Raw genomic sequence first — 16466 nt, 5'->3', positions numbered from 1 at the left:
AGCTCGCTCGTGGCCCCAGAATCCCGGCCTCACTTCCGGCCCCAGGTTGCTGGTCTGTTGGTGGAGGGTCCTGGGCTGTCCCTGGAGCTCCCCTCGGGGCTCCCACCCGCAGGGGCTGTGCCTTCGGGGGGCAGGCGGGGGTCTGTGGGAGGCGGGGGCCGGTCAGGTACCGCCGTCCCTGTGTCAGTCTCTGCACTGGTGTCCGTCTGCGTGTCCTTGTCATCGTGTCCCGGCTGCATTTTCTGTTAAGTCCGTGGAAGAGCCGCAGCTGGGAGGAGACGCTGCCCCTAGAAGGGAGGCTGGTGCGCGGAGAGGGCCGCGTGCTGGACACAGGCTGTCTGTTTCTGTGTGACCCTGCAGGGGGTCTCCTCCCAGTGACCGCTGACGCTGACCATGGGGCAGCACAGTCTGGGGCCAGCTTCTCGAGCGTGACCTTCACCAGTGGGATTGCTACTCCTGGGAGCACAGCCCCGAAGTCACCTCTCCGCAGGCGGCAGCTCCCCTGGGGGAGGCAGGACCCGCCGTGAGGAGCCAGACCCGGAGCCTGGAGCCCGGCCGTCTGTCCCAGCCCTTCCTGGGCTGGGCACCGCGCTCTGTCCAGGGGCCATGGGAAAGGACACGCCTGCTGAGTCTGCGTTTCCGACAGCTCCTCTCGGCCCCAGGGCACAGGACACACACTGCAGAGGAAGTGCCTGGACCCCGAGGCCCCAGGGCACAGGACACACACTGCAGAGGAAGTGCCTGGACCCCAAGGTCCCAGGCTCCCGGTGTCTCCTGGTGGGGGTCGTGCACCCTGGGCTGCCCTGGGGGGCGTGGGGGTCGAGGGCTGACATGTCGGGAGCCTGCTGCGTGTGCACGCCTGGACCCGTCAGTGGTGTGTGTGCTGGAGGCAGCTGTCCTCTGAGCCAGAAAGAACCGCCCTGGGGTGGACGTGGGGCCTGGTCTTGCAGGAGGACGTGAGGGGAAGCGGGTCAGTACTAGGGGTCCGAGGGGGCTGTGCCTGACCCACAGGGCAGAGAGGCGTGGGGTGAGCGGCCGTCCCTGCTGCGCTCAGTGGGTGTGAACCTCGGGGTGCGGTGCCTGCTCCCCAGCTCCTACTGCGAGGCCCCCCTTCCCTGCCACACGGCTGCTGCCATCAGATCTCAGCCACAGGAGCAGAGCAAGACGTCTGTCTGACGAGGGGGCAGCATCCCTAGTCCCGTAACAGGGCTGCAGGTGGTGTGAAACGGGCTCTGGGGAAGGTGTGGGAGTTTGCCAGTTGGCCGGGGGGGGGGGGGGGCAGGAGGGCTGAGGGACAGTGTTCCGACCTGCCCCCACCTGTCGGAGGAACGGGCTGCCAGCCGCGTGACCGGCCAGTGTTGGGAGATGGGGGGGGTCTGGGCACAGTGCCAGGAAGACCCTGTGGGCACTGACAGGAGGAGGGTCCCCAGCTCTCCCGGGCGGGCTGGAGAGAAGGGCCTCGGGCTGGAGGCTGGGCCTGGTGCATGGTGACGCCCCCCTCTGTGGGTGGGGGGCGACAGGGTGAGGACCCCGCGGGCAGGGTGCAGAGCTGACCAGGACCCTGGAGGGAGGACCCCGCGGGCAGGGTGCAGAGCTGACCAGGACCCTGGAGGTTGCTGGGGGCTCTGTGTTGTGAGTGTGCTCCTGGGGGTCAGCTCCTGGGGGTCAGCTCCTGGGGGATCAGCTCCTGGGGGATCAGCTCCTGAGGGTCGGGTCCTGGGGGATCAGCTCCTGGGGGATCAGCTCCTGAGGGTCGGGTCCTGGGGGATCAGCTCCTGGGGGATCAGCTCCTGGGGGATCAGCTCCTGAGGGTCGGGTCCTGGGGGATCAGCTCCTGGGGGTCAGCTCCTGGGGGGTCAGCTCCTGGGGATCAGCTCCTGGGGGTCAGCTCCTGGGGGATCAGCTCCTGGGGATCAGCTCCTGAGGGTCGGGTCCTGGGGGTCAGCTCCTGGGGATCAGCTCCTGGGGGTCAGCTCCTGAGGGTCGGGTCCTGGGCTGGGCGGCCCTCCCGGCCGGTTGGGGTGCCCTCCCAGGGGTGGCCACATCCCCTGGGCACACAGCTTGTCCCTCGGGGGACGCTGGCCCAGGGATCAAAACACGGCGGTGGGGGTTTCCGCAGGGAGAGTGCGAGAGGTGGAGGGAGGGAAGAGGGAAGGGGAAGGGAAGCTCCAGCCGCTGGGCAGGCGGGGCCTGTGCTGGAGGCCGACTGGGCAGGCCCGCCCCCCACAGCCCCAGGCCGCCCGCCCAGCCCCACTCTCCCCTCTGACCAGTTATCCGGCCGCCCTCTGAATGGGCCTCCTGGGAGGTGGCCGCCCAGCGTCCCGCCCCGGCTCCCCGGGGACCGGAACCCAGAGCGGCCCCGTCCGGGTGGGTGTGGGACGCCGCTCAGCGCACGGGGCCGCCGGGGTCAGGCCCGCGGGGAGCCTCCCTCCGGCCCACAGTGTCCCGGGCCCTGCGGTGGACGGACCCGAGGCCGGGCCGCCCAGGTGAGCAGCGCGGGTCGAACCTGCCGCCTCCGGCCGCTCCACTGAAACCTGAGCCCCGGGTGGTGGGGGAGGGCGTGGGGGGTGGGGCAGGAAGCTGGGGCCCAGGACTGGGGGGAGGCGACCCTTCCCAGCACGGCTGTCCCTTGGCGACAGCCCTCGGGGGGCCTGGGACCGGGGAGCCAGAGGCCCCATCCCGGCCGCTCCCGGAAGAAAGCCCGCTTTGTCTGTGTGAGGCGCGGCGCGCAGAGCCTGGTCTACAGATGTGCGGCTTCCTGGGGGCCGCCTCTCCGCGCGGCACATTCTTTTCGGAAACCGAGAAAATTCAGAGAAATGCGCCTGCCCCGTCCCAGGGCTGTGCGTCCAGGGCTGTGCGTCCCGGGGCTGCCGCTGCCCCGCGCGCCTCCCGGGGAGGTTGGGTTTCGGGAGGAGAGTGGCTGCCGCCCGCCCCGTGCGCGGCTGGGACAGAGGGGGGCTGCAGGCAGTCCAGGACGGTCGGACAAGACCGCAGTCACCACAGCCACCCGGTGACCCGTCCCCTCAGCGGAGGGTCCGGAGGGGACAGGACCCGCGTCCTTCCCTGCCTCTCGCCCCTGACAGCTTGTGGGGGGGCCGCCGGCAGGGGCCCAGCTCTGGTGGCCCGGAGGGCAAGTGACCAGGACAGAGGGGTCCCGGTCAGCCAGGACCGCACAGCATGTGCGGCTTTGCTGGGAGGGCGGGGACCAATCACGGGGTGGTGGGGAGGGAGCCCCGAGACTCCGCACTGTGGGAATGCCATGCGGTGCCAGGAGATGTGCCCCAGTGGTCCCGGGCTCCTGCCTCCTCCTGCCAGCCTGAGGGTCCCTGGGCGCCCCCTGGGTCACAGATTTCCACACGCTCAATGGCATGTGTGTCACCTTTCCTGAAGTCCACGCGTGTGTTCTCGTGTCAGGAGTGGTCTGTTCAGGACGGAAGTGTTTTCCTATCTGCAGAGTGAGGCGAAGGGAATTTTGGTTGGTTTATAGAAAGAAAAAGAGATCATTCTTTGCCCTGGGGGTATGTGGCCAGGGTGGCCCACCAGTGGGGCCAGCCCAGAGCCCGTGTGGTGGGTGGGGCTTCCTGCGGAGGGTCTGGGCTTTCAGAGTCACCGCCGCAGGCCCGGCCATGATGGCTCCCACAGCGTCGTCCTCCTCCCGTCCCCGATGGGCAGCAGGTTGGACAGGTTGGACGTGTGGCCAGGGAGGCGGTCACTTCAGGGCGGGGCTGGTCTGTGGCCAGAGCTCCCGCTGGAGGCCAGGGTGTCCCAGGTGGTGGGGACGCGTCACCTCTCGGGCAAGGGGTCAGGGTTGGCTCAGGGATGCCTTTGGATCAGGGTCAGCCCCCCGGGACCCCCAGCACCGTGCCGGGCGTGCCCTGGGCTCTCGGCCGGAGCCGCAGTCTCTCCGGCGTCCATCCTGCTCGCCTCACATGGCGGGTGGACGCGTGCCCTGGGACCCGGCTTCGGACACATGGTAGAGCCGGCTGTGACTTCGGAGCCGTGAGGCTGGGCTGCCCAGCGTGTGGGTCCTGGACGGGAGTCCCACACCGAGGCCATTTGTGGAGACTTCGCCTTTTCTGTCCACTGCCCTCGGCAGGAGGACACCGGGTCAGCAGTCCTGGTGGCGAGAAGGGGGACTTGGAGTAAGGTCACCCGCCGTCTGCTTCAGGGGGCATTTTGTTAAAGGGAAACTTGTGCGAGTTTCTTCAGACACGCAGAGAAGTGTCAGCAAGGGGACAGAAGGCCCCGTCCCTGGACGGGAGGAGAAGGTGGGGTCGAGGTGTCGGGTCTTCCCGCCTCCATCTCGTGTTTACCAGGATTTCAGTCAAAATGCCAACAGGTCACTTTCACCTGATAGGTTGGGTAACGCATCTGTGTCACGAGGGACCCTGAGTGGCCGGGACACCTGTCCTGCACGGGGACGACCCCCGGAGCCCACCTGGCGGCCGGTGGGCTGGGACGAGGGACCCTGAGTGGCCGGGACACCTGTCCTGCACGGGGACGACCCCCGGAGCCCACCCGGCGGCCGGTGGGCTGGGACGAGGGACCCTGAGTGGCCGGGACACCTGTCCTGCACGGGGACGACCCCCGGAGCCCACCCGGCGGCCGGTGGGCTGGGACGAGGGACCCTGAGTGGCCGGGACACCTGTCCTGCACGGGGACGACCCCCGGAGCCCACCCGGCGGCCGGTGGGCTGGGACGAGGACTGAGGTGCCGGGAACACCTGCACACGTGGACTTTCGGCACAAGACCGCAGGGTGAGGGTCAGCGGGGACAGGGCCCTGGAGGGCACGTGGTCCCAGCAGCACAGGGGGACAGCGCCCAGGTGTCCGTCCAGGGGCGAAGGGACGAGGGGACGAGGGGAGCGTCGTTCCTCCTCAGGACGGGCTAGGGTCAGCCTCATGCAGGAGGGAGGTGCTGACGTGCTGAGGACACGGCCGTCACCGCAGGACCAGCCCTGCGGGTCCCACGTACCCGGAGGGGTCGGGTTCACAGGCAGGAGGCCCACAGTGGTGCCCGGGGCCGGGGGGAGGGGAGTCGGGGTGATGGGGACAGAGAGCCACTTTGCAGGACGGCCAGCTCTGCGGACGGACGTGGTGACAGCGCACAGCAGTGTCCCCGTGCTTAAGGCCCCTGGACTGTGTGTTAAGACGATGACGTGTTTTGTTTTTTTTTTTCATTTTTCTGAAGCTGGAAACAGGGAGAGACAGTCAGACAGACTCCCGCATGCGCCCGACCGGGATCCACCCGGCACGGCCACCAGGGGCGACGCTCTGCCCACCAGGGGGCGATGCTCTGCCCATCCTGGGCGTCGCCATGTTGCGACCAGAGCCGCTCTAGCGCCTGAGGCAGAGGCCAAGGAGCCATCCCCAGCGCCCGGGCCATCTTTGCTCCAATGGAACCTTGGCTGCGGGAGGGGAAGAGAGAGACAGAGAGGAAGGAGAGGGGGAGGGGTGGAGAAGCAAATGGGTGCTTCTCCTGTGTGCCCTGGCCGGGAATCGAACCCGGGTCCTCCGCACGCTAGGCTGACGCTCTACCGCTGAGCCAACCGGCCAGGGCAAGACGGTGACGTTTATGCTGCGTGTATTTCGTCACAGTTAAGGAAGAGGCGGAGAGGTGAGTGCACAGGGTGCTCCTGGACCCAGGATTGGTGTCACGAGGCATCTCTCCACCTGTCCCTCCCCCAGTGTCCCAGCTCCGTGTGCCGACTGTCCTAGGACCCGGGGCTCTGGGCACCCTTGGGACCTCCGGCCCCAGCGCGGTGCGTCCACGTCCAGCAGGGAAGGGGTGTGTTCTCCCGGGAGCTCACACCAGCGCCGTGCACACAGAGGGGACACTGGAGCAGAGGTTGCTAGGGGCCTCGTTGGTCACTTGGAGACGTTGGCCCGCTCTGTGCATCTGATGTGTGGGGACGGCTTTGGGAATGCTGACTGCGGAGGAGGGAGCCCCCACCCCACCCCCGGGTCCACGTCGGGATTCCCTGCACAGCGCCCAGTCCGGGGAGTGAGGGGAGCCCGGGCCCCCCGATCCTCAGCACAGTGCTGTCTGTGTTTCGTGTCGCTGGGCAGAAAGGAAAGAGGCCTCTCGTGTGGTGAGGGGGGTCGTTCCAGTCTGCACGAGGACGTTACAGGAGGGTGACCCTGAGTCCTGCGCTGGGTGGGCAACGCCCTGCCCGTCAGGGGAATGGGAATGTCGGAAGCTTCTAGAAGGAAGAGCGTGGCCGGCGCTCACTGAGCACGGCGGCCTCACGCCGCGGACGCACTCGTGTTCCGTGGTTTCGACGTCGGGATTCAGGAAGGAAAGAACACAACGCGAAGGCGGAGAGAGCGCGAGTGTGCGTGCCCCCCCCCCCCCGGGGCCGTCCCCTCGTCCCTCGTCCCTCGTGTTCGGGGAGCACCCGGGGACGCGGGGCTGCGATTCTCGTGCGGGAAGCGCGGGTGGCGGCCTGGGCTCTTCCAGGCTCCCGGGGGCGTCGCTCCGCCTGGCTGTCGGCCCGTCCTGGCGTTCAGCAAGGCTGGTGAAACGGCCCCTTGTTCATAGACAATTAACAGAAGAATTAGAAAGTGAGGACTCCCTTTAAAAAAAAAAAAAGCTATAAAACTCCCTAAGTCTTGCTTTTAAAGAAAAAAAAAAAGAAAGAAACTTAATTTAGAGCTCAATAGCAGGAGAAGAACCTCTTTATCTGTGGAATGTTCTGTGTAAACCTCGGGGTCGCCGTCAAGCAAGAATCTAGAGCAGAGAGAACGTGAGAACTAGGAGCCAGAGTGACCACCACGGGACCCCGCCAGCCCGGGGCGGGGAGGGCGGTCGGAGGAGGGGGACGATGGCGAGGGACGTCCGCCTGAACTGACCCTGCAGACTCACGGGGCTCTGTGGACGGAGACCCCGGACGTCCCAGAACTGACCACTGACCCTGCAGACTCGCGGGGCTCTGTGGACGGAGATCCCGGACGTCCCATAACTGACCCTGCAGTCTCGCAGGGCTCTGTGGACGGAGACCCCGGATGTCCCAGAACTGACCACTGACCCTGCAGACTCGCGGGGCTCTGTGGATGGAGACCCCGGACGTCCCAGAACTGACCACTGACCCTGCAGACTCGCGGGGCTCTGTGGACCGAGACCCCGGACGTCCCAGAACTGACCCTGCAGACTCGCGGGGCTCTGTGGACCGAGACCCCGGACGTCCCAGAACTGACCCTGCAGACTCGCGGGGCTCTGTGGACGGAGACCCCGGATGTCCCAGAACTGACCACTGACCCTGCAGACTCGCGGGGCTCTGTGGACCGAGACCCCGGACGTCCCAGAACTGACCCTGCAGACTCGCGGGGCTCTGTGGACGGAGACCCCGGACGTCCCAGAACTGACCCTGCAGACTCGCGGGGCTCTGTGGACCGAGACCCCGGACGTCCTAGAACTGACCCTGCAGACTCGCGGGGCTCTGTGGACCGAGACCCCGGACGTCCCAGAACTGACCCTGCAGACTCGCGGGGCTCTGTGGACGGAGACCCCGGACGTCCCAGAACTGACCCTGCAGACTCGCGGGGCTCTGTGGACCGAGACCCCGGACGTCCCAGAACTGACCCTGCAGACTCGCGGGGCTCTGTGGACGGAGACCCCGGACGTCCGCCTGAACTGACCCTGCAGACTCGCGGGGCTCTGTGGACGGAGACCCCGGATGTCCCAGAACTGACCACTGACCCTGCAGACTCGCGGGGCTCTGTGGACGGAGACCCCGGATGTCCCAGAACTGACCACTGACCCTGCAGACTCGCGGGGCTCTGTGGACGGAGACCCCGGATGTCCCAGAACTGACCACTGACCCTGCAGACTCGCGGGGCTCTGTGGACGGAGACCCCGGATGTCCCAGAACTGACCACTGACCCTGCAGACTCGCGGGGCTCTGTGGATGGAGACCCCGGACATCCCAGAACTGACCACTGACCCTGCAGACTCGCGGGGCTCTGTGGACGGAGACCCTGGACGTCCCAGAGGATGAGGTTGTCGTGTCCTGCGGTCTGGGTGTCCCGGGACTGTGGGTCAGATGTCGAGGCTGATTTTTTCGGTAGTTAAGTAACAACGCTCAAGTCTCTTCACCTGGATAGGCAGGCATGCCCCTGGCCTCAGCTGAACGTGTTTTATTTTATTTTTTTAATTAATTTTTTTTTTTTTGCACTTTTCCGAAGCTGGAGACGGGGAGGCAGTCAGACAGACTCCCGCATGCGCCTGACCGGGATCCACCCGGCACGCCCACCAGGGGCGACGCTGTGCCCATCTGGGGCCTCGCTCTGTTGCAATCAGAGCCATTCTAGCACTTGAAGCAGAGGCCACAGAGCCATCCTCAGCTCCCGGGCCATCTTTGCTCCAATGGAGCCTTGGCTGCAGGAGGGGAAGAGAGAGACAGAGAGGAAGGAGAGAGGGAGGGGTGGAGAAGCAGATGGGCACTTCTCCTGTGTGCCCTGGCCGGGAATCGAACCCGGGACTCCTGCACGCCAGGCCGACGCTCTACCACTGAGCCAACCGGCCAGGGCCTGAACGTGTTTTATTTTTAAGTAAAGGTCCTATAAGTGGTTTAACGGTCACTTTATTAACAGTCATTGGCATACGAGAAAGCCACTTTTTTAGTTTTGTAAGGTTTTGTGTGTCACCTGGAAGACGAGGAAATGTTGATTTCCTCTTTTCTTCTTCTTCTGAGTGTCACACGGTGACTGTCGTGAGCGAGCTGTGGATCCCGCACCCAGGACCCCGGTCGTGCCCAGAGTGCTCCGTCCTGGCCGTGGGGCTGTGCCCTCCCCGCGGCCCTCGGGCCTGTGGCCTGGACGGCGGGCTGTGGAGGACCGTGCGGCCAGCGGGCCCCCTTCTTCCTGTCCACGTGCACATGATGTAAACAGTGGACAGTGGGAGGTGGGGTCATCCGGCCTTCCGCTGACCTCCTCCAGTGAGATCATAAAAATAGACCTTGTGGAAGAGCCGCGTCCCCCTCGCCCCGTCCGGCGGCGGAAGTGCAGGAAGGGCAGGAGGGGAGGGCGCCCGGTCCACAGGCCTGGGCACCAGCTGGCACGGGGGACCAGGAAGCGAGGGGTCGAGTCCCTGCACTGCCCGGGCGCGCGGCCTCCTGGGCCTCGCGGGAGACGGTCCGCGTGAGGATGGGGGCAGGACGGTGGTCCTGCGGGAAACCTGGGACCCACGGGAGCGTATCCTGGGCAGGGGCCGTGCCGGCTTTGCCCCCCAGCACTGCGGCGCCCGCCCCAGAGCGGCCACGGCCCAGGCAGCTGTGTGACCGCCCCGGAGCCCCGTGCACGGGTGTGGTGAAGGACCGGCGTGCCCACGGCGGCATCTGGCGCGGAGACGGGCCGGCCGGGCACAGGCGCACACGGGAGGCAGCGTCCCCGAGGACCACGAGCACAACCCCCTCATAGGCTGGACACCTCGTCCGCTCCGATCGCCCCCGGGCCTCCTGCTGGGCCCGGGAGCAGAGAAGACTGAGGCCTGACCCCTGGACAAGCAGCCGGGCCACGGACAGTCGTCCTTGGAGAAATTCCACCCATCGTTGAACTGTGAACAGCAAGTGTGCAAAACGGAGCCGCCCCGTGTTCTGCCGGCTCCTCAGCGAGCGTGCCTCCAGAAACGGCTGCATCGCGCAGCGGGGTTTGCAGCCCGCGGGCCTGACCCACGGAACCGGGACACGTGTCCTTCTCTGGCCTGTGGGGTCCTGGTCCTCAGGCTCCGTCTTTCGGCAGCAAGGACAGTGGCTGGTGCCCACTTCTCTGCGGGTGACGGGCACGCCCTTGTCTTCCCGGAGGCCGGGCGTCTGTGGGGTGGGTGGCAGTGGCCACCAGCTGTGTGTCTCTCTGGGGCGTCTGTGGGGTGGGTGGCAGTGGCCACCAGCTGTGTGTCTCTCTGGGGTGTCTGTGGGTGGGTGGCAGTGGCCACCAGCTGTGTGTCTCTCTGGGGTGTCTGTGGGGTGGGTGGCAGTGGCCACCAGCTGTGTGTCTCTCTGGGGTGTCTGTGGGGTGGGTGGCAGTGGCCACCAGCTGTGTGTCTCTCTGGGGTGTCTGTGGGGTGGGTGGCAGTGGCCACCAGCTGTGTGTCTCTCTGGGGCGTCTGTGGGGTGGGTGGCAGTGGCCAGCAGCTGCGTGTGGGGTGGGTGGCAGTGGCCACCAGCTGTGTGTCTCTCTGGGGCGTCTGTGGGGTGGGTGGCAGTGGCCAGCAGCTGCGTGTGTCTCTGGGGCGTCTGTGGGGTGGGTGGCAGTGGCCAGCAGCTGCGTGTGTCTCTGGGGCGTCTGTGGGGTGGGTGGCAGTGGCCACCAGCTGTGTGTCTCTCTGGGGCGTCTGTGGGGTGGGTGGCAGTGGCCACCAGCTGTGTGTCTCTCTGGGGCGTCTGTGGGGTGGGTGGCAGTGGCCAGCAGCTGTGTGTCTCTCTGGGGCGTCTGTGGGGTGGGTGGCAGTGGCCAGCAGCTGTGTGTCTCTCTGGGGCGTCTGTGGGGTGGGTGGCAGTGGCCAGCAGCTGTGTGTCTCTCTGGGGCGTCTGTGGGGTGGGTGGCAGTGGCCAGCAGCTGTGTGTCTCTCTGGGGCGTCTGTGGGGTGGGTGGCAGTGGCCAGCAGCTGTGTGTCTCTCTGGGGCGTCTGTGGGGTGGGTGGCAGTGGCCAGCAGCTGTGTGTCTCTCTGGGGCGTCTGTGGGGTGGGTGGCAGTGGCCAGCAGCTGTGTGTCTCTCTGGGGCGTCTGTGGGGTGGGTGGCAGTGGCCAGCAGCTGTGTGTCTCTCTGGGGCGTCTGTGGGGTGGGTGGCAGTGGCCAGCAGCTGTGTGTCTCTCTGGGGCGTCTGTGGGGTGGATGGCAGTGGCCAGCAGCTGTGTGTCTCTCTGGGGCGTCTGTGGGGTGGGTGGCAGTGGCCAGCAGCTGTGTGTCTCTCTGGGGCGTCTGTGGGGTGGGTGGCAGTGGCCAGCAGCTGTGTGTCTCTCTGGGGCGTCTGTAGGGTGGGTGGCAGTGGCCAGCAGCTGTGTGTCTCTCTGGGGCGTCTGTGGGGTGGATGGCAGTGGCCACCAGCTGTGTGTGTCTCTGGGGCGTCTGTGGGGTGGGTGGCAGTGGCCAGCAGCTGTGTGTCTCTCTGGGGCGTCTGTGGGGTGGGTGGCAGTGGCCACCAGCTGTGTGTCTCTCTGGGGCGTCTGTGGGGTGGGTGGCAGTGGCCAGCAGCTGTGTGTCTCTCTGGGGCGTCTGTGGGGTGGATGGCAGTGGCCACCAGCTGTGTGTGTCTCTGGGGCGTCTGTGGGGTGGGTGGCAGTGGCCAGCAGCTGTGTGTCTCTCTGGGGTGTCTGTGGGGTGGGTGGCAGTGGCCACCAGCTGCGTGTGTCTCTCTGGGGCGTCTGTGGGGTGGGTGGCAGTGGCCAGCTGTGTGTGTCTCTCTGGGGCGTCTGTGGGGTGGGTGGCAGTGGCCAGCTGTGTGTGTCTCTCTGGGGCGTCTGTGGGGTGGGTGGCAGTGGCCAGCAGCTGTGTGTGTCTCTGGGGCGTCTGTGGGGTGGGTGGCAGTGGCCAGCAGCTGTGTGTGTCTCTGGGGCGTCTGTGGGGTGGGTGGCAGTGGCCAGCAGCTGTGTGTGTCTCTGGGGCGTCTGTGGGGTGGGTGGCAGTGGCCAGCTGTGTGTGTCTCTCTGGGGCGTCTGTGGGGTGGGTGGCAGTGGCCAGCAGCTGTGTGTCTCTCTGGGGCGTCTGTGGGGTGGGTGGCAGTGGCCACCAGCTGTGTGTGTCTCTGGGGCGTCTGTGGGGTGGGTGGCAGTGGCCACCAGCTGTGTGTGTCTCTGGGGCGTCTGTGGGATGGGTGGCAGTGGCCAGCAGCTGCGTGTCTCTCTGGGGCGTCTGTGGGATGGGTGGCAGTGGCCACCAGCTGTGTGTGTCTCTGGGGTGTCTGTGGGGTGGGTGGCAGTGGCCAGCAGCTGTGTGTCTCTCTGGGGTGTCTGTGGGGTGGGTGGCAGTGGCCACCAGCTGTGTGTGTCTCTGGGGTGTCTGTGGGGTGGGTGGCAGTGGCCAGCAGCTGTGTGTCTCTCTGGGGCGTCTGTGGGGTGGGTGGCAGTGGCCACCAGCTGCGTGTCTCTGAGGCCCCGAGGCCTGGGCTGGCGGGATGGGCGGGCGGGAAGCCGGTGTCTCTGTGCCCAGGTCTTTAAAGTGCCGTCCCTCGGGCAGGGACTCAGCGGACCCCAGTGAGACCTGAGTCAGCTCTGAGCTGTGACAGGTGCCACTGGGTCCGGGAACAGGCACGCAAGGAAGGGGACAGAGTTCACGCCTCACCTGGTGGACGTCTCGGGCTCCATGCAAAGGGAGGGAGGGTCACAGGCTGTCTTCCTGGAGGATGGGATGGATGGATGGATGGATGGATGGATGGATGGATAGGTAAACGATAGATGAGTGAGTCAATAGATGGATTGATAAACAGAAGAATTGATGGATGGGTGGACAGGCAGATGGAGGTGAGCTCAGGAGGTGGGTTATCCCTGGGGAGGACGTGGTCAGGGCTGACCTGAGCCTGGGGCTTGCTCTCCAGCCTCCGGCCCTTAGGGGTGGCGCCTTGAATCCCCAGTAAATGCCTTGAGCGCCCACGGTCTGTGCCCCGGCCCCTGCCCTGTGGGCGCCCGCCCTCACGCTGGCTCTGGCTTCCTGCAGCGGTCGGTGCTGGCTGCCTTCTCGGTGATGGTGCTGGCCGCCTTCTCGGTGGCGGTGCTGGCCGCCTTCTCGGTGGCGGTGCTGGCTCTCGGCCGCAGAGTCGGGGTCAGAGGGGCCCCGAGTGTTCCTCCTGCCCTGCAGCCCCTCCCTCCGGGCTCCTGGCTGCCCGACTTCTGTCTCCCCACAGCCCTGGGATGGCCACATGCCGGGACCAGCTCGGCCGTGGGCGTGCACGAGAGGGAGGCACTGCAGGACTTAACAAAACACACACAAGACACAACACAGAGAAAAGATGGGTCCAGGGGACTCCCGGCCTCCAGGACTGAGAGCCCAGATCTCTGCAGCCTCATCGTGTTTATTGGTCTCTTTGCTCATCAAGCAGATCAGCAGAGCCTGGGTCACATTAGTCTACAGTGGACTCAGGTGCAGAGAAGGATCATTAACTAATACCTTCCGGGTGTGCAGGAAGAGGCCACAGGGTCAGCTGCTTCCTATAAACAATCTTAGCAGCGCCTGCCGGGATGGCGTTCTGCCCCCGCAGGACTTGGCGTTCAAAGTCCACACGAAAGACGGTCTCAGGACCCGTCTAATTCCCAGCCACAGCCCTGACCACGGGCTCTGTCTGGCCACCAGCCCATGTCCTCCCAGTCCCCAGGGGGAACGGCCTGAGGCGGGGCTGGGGGACAGCCGTGGGCGCCTGACCCGCCCCCGTCCCGGTACTGAGTTCCTCAAGTGCTGTGGAGCTTTCTCAACGATCCTGCTCTCACTCGGGCCCTCCCTGCCCCACAGCAGGACCGTGACCTGCATGGCTCTCCGTGTCGCCGACCAGGCTGCTCTGTTCAGTTCCTAAAGCTTATTATCATCATCATCAGTTTTTTAAAGTGAGGTTTTTAAAATGCTCGGAAAGAACGGAGGTGCGGGATGCGGGTAGACGGGCATCTCGTCAGCGGCCGCCTGGGATCTGAGGGAGCGCGGGGTTGGCGTCCCAGCAGCGGGGCGCACGCTCTCGGCTCCTCAGCGGCTGAGTGGCGGGGGCCCCGCAGGGGGGTCTGGGGTGTGAGACCCAAGGGGGCCCGTGCCCTCTGTGGGGAGAACAGCTGTCAGGCCTGCTCGCTGGTTTCCTGGTTGCAAGCACTTTGCACAACCAGCGCGTGAGCACGCAGCAACGCCACGTGTGTGCATGTGCATGTGTGTGTGTGCACACGTGTGTGTGGAGCCTAAGGCTACAGGTGCCGTCCGCCTGCGCGGAGCTCCTGGCCACCGTGAGAAGCTTCTCTCCGCCTGTTCCCTCCCCTGCTGCTGCGAGAGTCCAGTCAGTGGGAATGGCCCAGCGCCTCTCAGCTCCGCGGTGCTTCTGTGGTCAACCCAACCCCCGTGTGAACCCAGCCGGCCTTGGCCGCGGGCCTCACACCCTCCCAGCCAGCATGGTGGTCACTGGCAGAGGGGGGGCCCTTGCCCCCTTTAAAGTGAGAAACACCCTGATTGTCAACACGGCACGTCGGTCACTCAGGGAGAACCGGTCCCCAGGGGGTGACTCTGTGCCCCCATGAGGACAGCAGCGTGCGTCCACGTGGAGAGCTGTGAGCGAGGCCGACACTGGGGGCTGTGCGTGGACCGTGCGGCAGGCGTGACGCCCTCTCAGGGACGCCGGGCACCTGCTCCTGCAGCGGGCAGCGTCAGAGGGGACCGCGTTCCCTCCGGACAGGAAAGTGACCGAGTCCCTCTGCTCTCTGTCCCGCTGCAGAGCCCCGCGGCTGCCCTGAGGCCCTCGGTCACGCCGTGGGGATGTCCGAGAGCCCCGTGGGACCCCAGCCCGCCGCGCCGCCCTTCCCGCGGCTGTTTGCCTCGTCCTGCGCCGTCGCCAGCGGCAGCCCCGGCTCGTGGAGGGACAGGTCAGCGGGGGGCTCCCGTGGCCTGGGCTGTGGCTGACTCACCTGCTGCCTCGGACCTGCTCTGACTGGTTTGTCTCCTGAACAGCCCCCCGGCCGCCGAGCAGCAGTGGGTGGACACCAGCCCCAAACCCACGCAGGGTCTGCCGGGGGGCAGCCGGCCCCCAGGAAGCCTTCTCGGCAGCAGCGAGTTCCCGGGCCCCGGCAAGGATGGCCCCGGCCCTGGGCGGCCACACCTCCCGCCGGCCGGGCTGCAGGCGCCTTTCCACGGCCACGGCCACTTGCTGGCGCTGACGGAGCCGCCAGAGGCGCGGGGCCACCCCAGCGGCCAGACCTTCCTGGGCTTCGGCCCGGCCCCCGCGGGCAGCAGCCTGGCCCCTGGGGAGGACTCTGGGGCCCTGCTGGCCGGCTCCCACGCGGCCCCCCAGCCTCTCGGCGCCGTGCGGGCAGCGGCGGCTGTCGACAACGGCTTCCTGCCTCACGGCTTCCTCACGGTGGCGCCCGGACACGGCGACCACCACGGCCCCGGCCTGCAGGGCCCCGGCCTGCCCCTGCCTGGGCAGCCGCCCCTGCCCGAGAAGAAGCGGGCCTCGGAGGGGGACCACTCCCTCGGCTCCGTCTCGCCCTCCTCCAGCGGCTTCTCCAGCCCCCACAGCGGCAGCACCATGAGCATCCCCTTCCCAAACGTTCTCCCGGACTTCTCCAAGCCCCCGGACGCAGCCGCTTCCGGTCCAGGTGCGTGTGTCTGTCTGCTGGGTGGCCCCTCGGGAGGGACCCGGGTGCCCTCGGGCCTGGAGGCAGCGCAGCCCCTTGTGAGCCGGGCGTGTCCGACACGCCGGAGCGACCGGGTGGTTCCGTCTCCTGGCCCCTGGCTTCTGCTGTGTCCACGGGGTCCTCCCCGCAGCCAACGCGCAGGCTCTGCCCTGCTTCCCTTTCTCTGTTCACTCAGCACCAGTGTCCCCAGAAATAACCTTGTTCTATTGGAATTAAGTGAATTCATTTACAATTAATCACGGCCAGTTCTGCGTTGAGAAGATCCAGGCATCGCTAAGTCCCGACAGTGCTCCTGTCTCCCCGACGACGTGCTGTTGGGGTGTCGGGCGCCCGGTCTCGAGGTCCCCCCGTCCTTGCCTCACCTCCCTGTGGTGGAACAGAGCGCCCCATCCACCTGGGGGGGGCCTGGGCTTCCTTCCGTTCCCGGAGGTGGGGCTGCGTCAGAGCGACCGTGAATTCTGTTTTGCAGACAATCCAGGTGACAAGCCGGTGTCGGTGAACTTTGTGCAGGACACCTCCAAGTTCTGGTACAAGGCGGACATCTCCCGGGAGCAAGGTGCGTGGCAGCCGGGTGCGGCACCGTGGGGGGGGGGGCGGAGCTCTCAGAGGGGCTGCAGGCCTGGGGAAGCACCACCCTCCCCGTGAGGACAGGAGAGGCTGGGGTCCAGGGAGGGAGCTGCCCGGGCCGCACACCACTCTGCGTAGCCCTGCGACAGCCAGGAGTGACAGGACAGTCCCCAGCGTCCCCGCCCAGGGCCGAGGGTCAGCAAGGACGACACCTGTCCAGGGTCCCTGCTTGTGCACACGGCGTTTGTCCACACGGCCGACAGGAGCGCAGAGTAGCAGGCCTGCTGGTGGACCGATCGGCCACCTCGTGGTCGCCACCCCGTCTGGTGCGGCTCGGGGGCCGGGAAGAAAAGCCACCGTCGTTTTCAGCAGCCGAGTCCGGTGTCACTTCTAACGGGAACGTGTCGGTGACGAGTGGGGGACAGCGGTCATCCCCGCTGCAGCACCCTGGCCCCACAGCATGCTGGCCTCCACTCGGACACTGCTGCCTGGTAGAGGCTACGACACGGCCACACGGGGTGTCACTCTGAGGGTGGCATGTGACTGGCTCAGGAGCGGCCAAGTCACCGGAAATGGAAGTTCTCCAGG

At 66.6% G+C, this 16466-nt stretch overlaps 1 protein-coding gene across 9 annotated transcripts in view; it reads left to right on the top strand.

Annotated features, from left to right (window-relative positions):
* TNS3 (tensin 3) overlaps nucleotides 1–16466 on the top strand; it is a 146098-nt gene that overhangs the window by 118699 nt on the left and 10933 nt on the right. For all 9 annotated transcript variants that reach the window (XM_066354229.1, XM_066354236.1, XM_066354230.1 and 6 more), the window contains 3 exons: nucleotides 14393–14540; nucleotides 14626–15272; nucleotides 15781–15867. In XM_066354229.1, the coding sequence (XP_066210326.1) occupies nucleotides 14393–14540; nucleotides 14626–15272; nucleotides 15781–15867 (882 nt within the window). The remainder of the gene's footprint in view (nucleotides 1–14392; nucleotides 14541–14625; nucleotides 15273–15780; nucleotides 15868–16466) is intronic.

The sequence above is a fragment of the Saccopteryx leptura genome, chromosome 12 (assembly GCF_036850995.1).
Source record: "Saccopteryx leptura isolate mSacLep1 chromosome 12, mSacLep1_pri_phased_curated, whole genome shotgun sequence".
In the NCBI taxonomy this organism is placed as follows: Eukaryota; Metazoa; Chordata; class Mammalia; order Chiroptera; family Emballonuridae; genus Saccopteryx; species Saccopteryx leptura.
The sequence above is the reverse complement of the archived record's forward strand: the minus strand, read 5'-3'. Positions and strand labels throughout refer to the sequence as shown.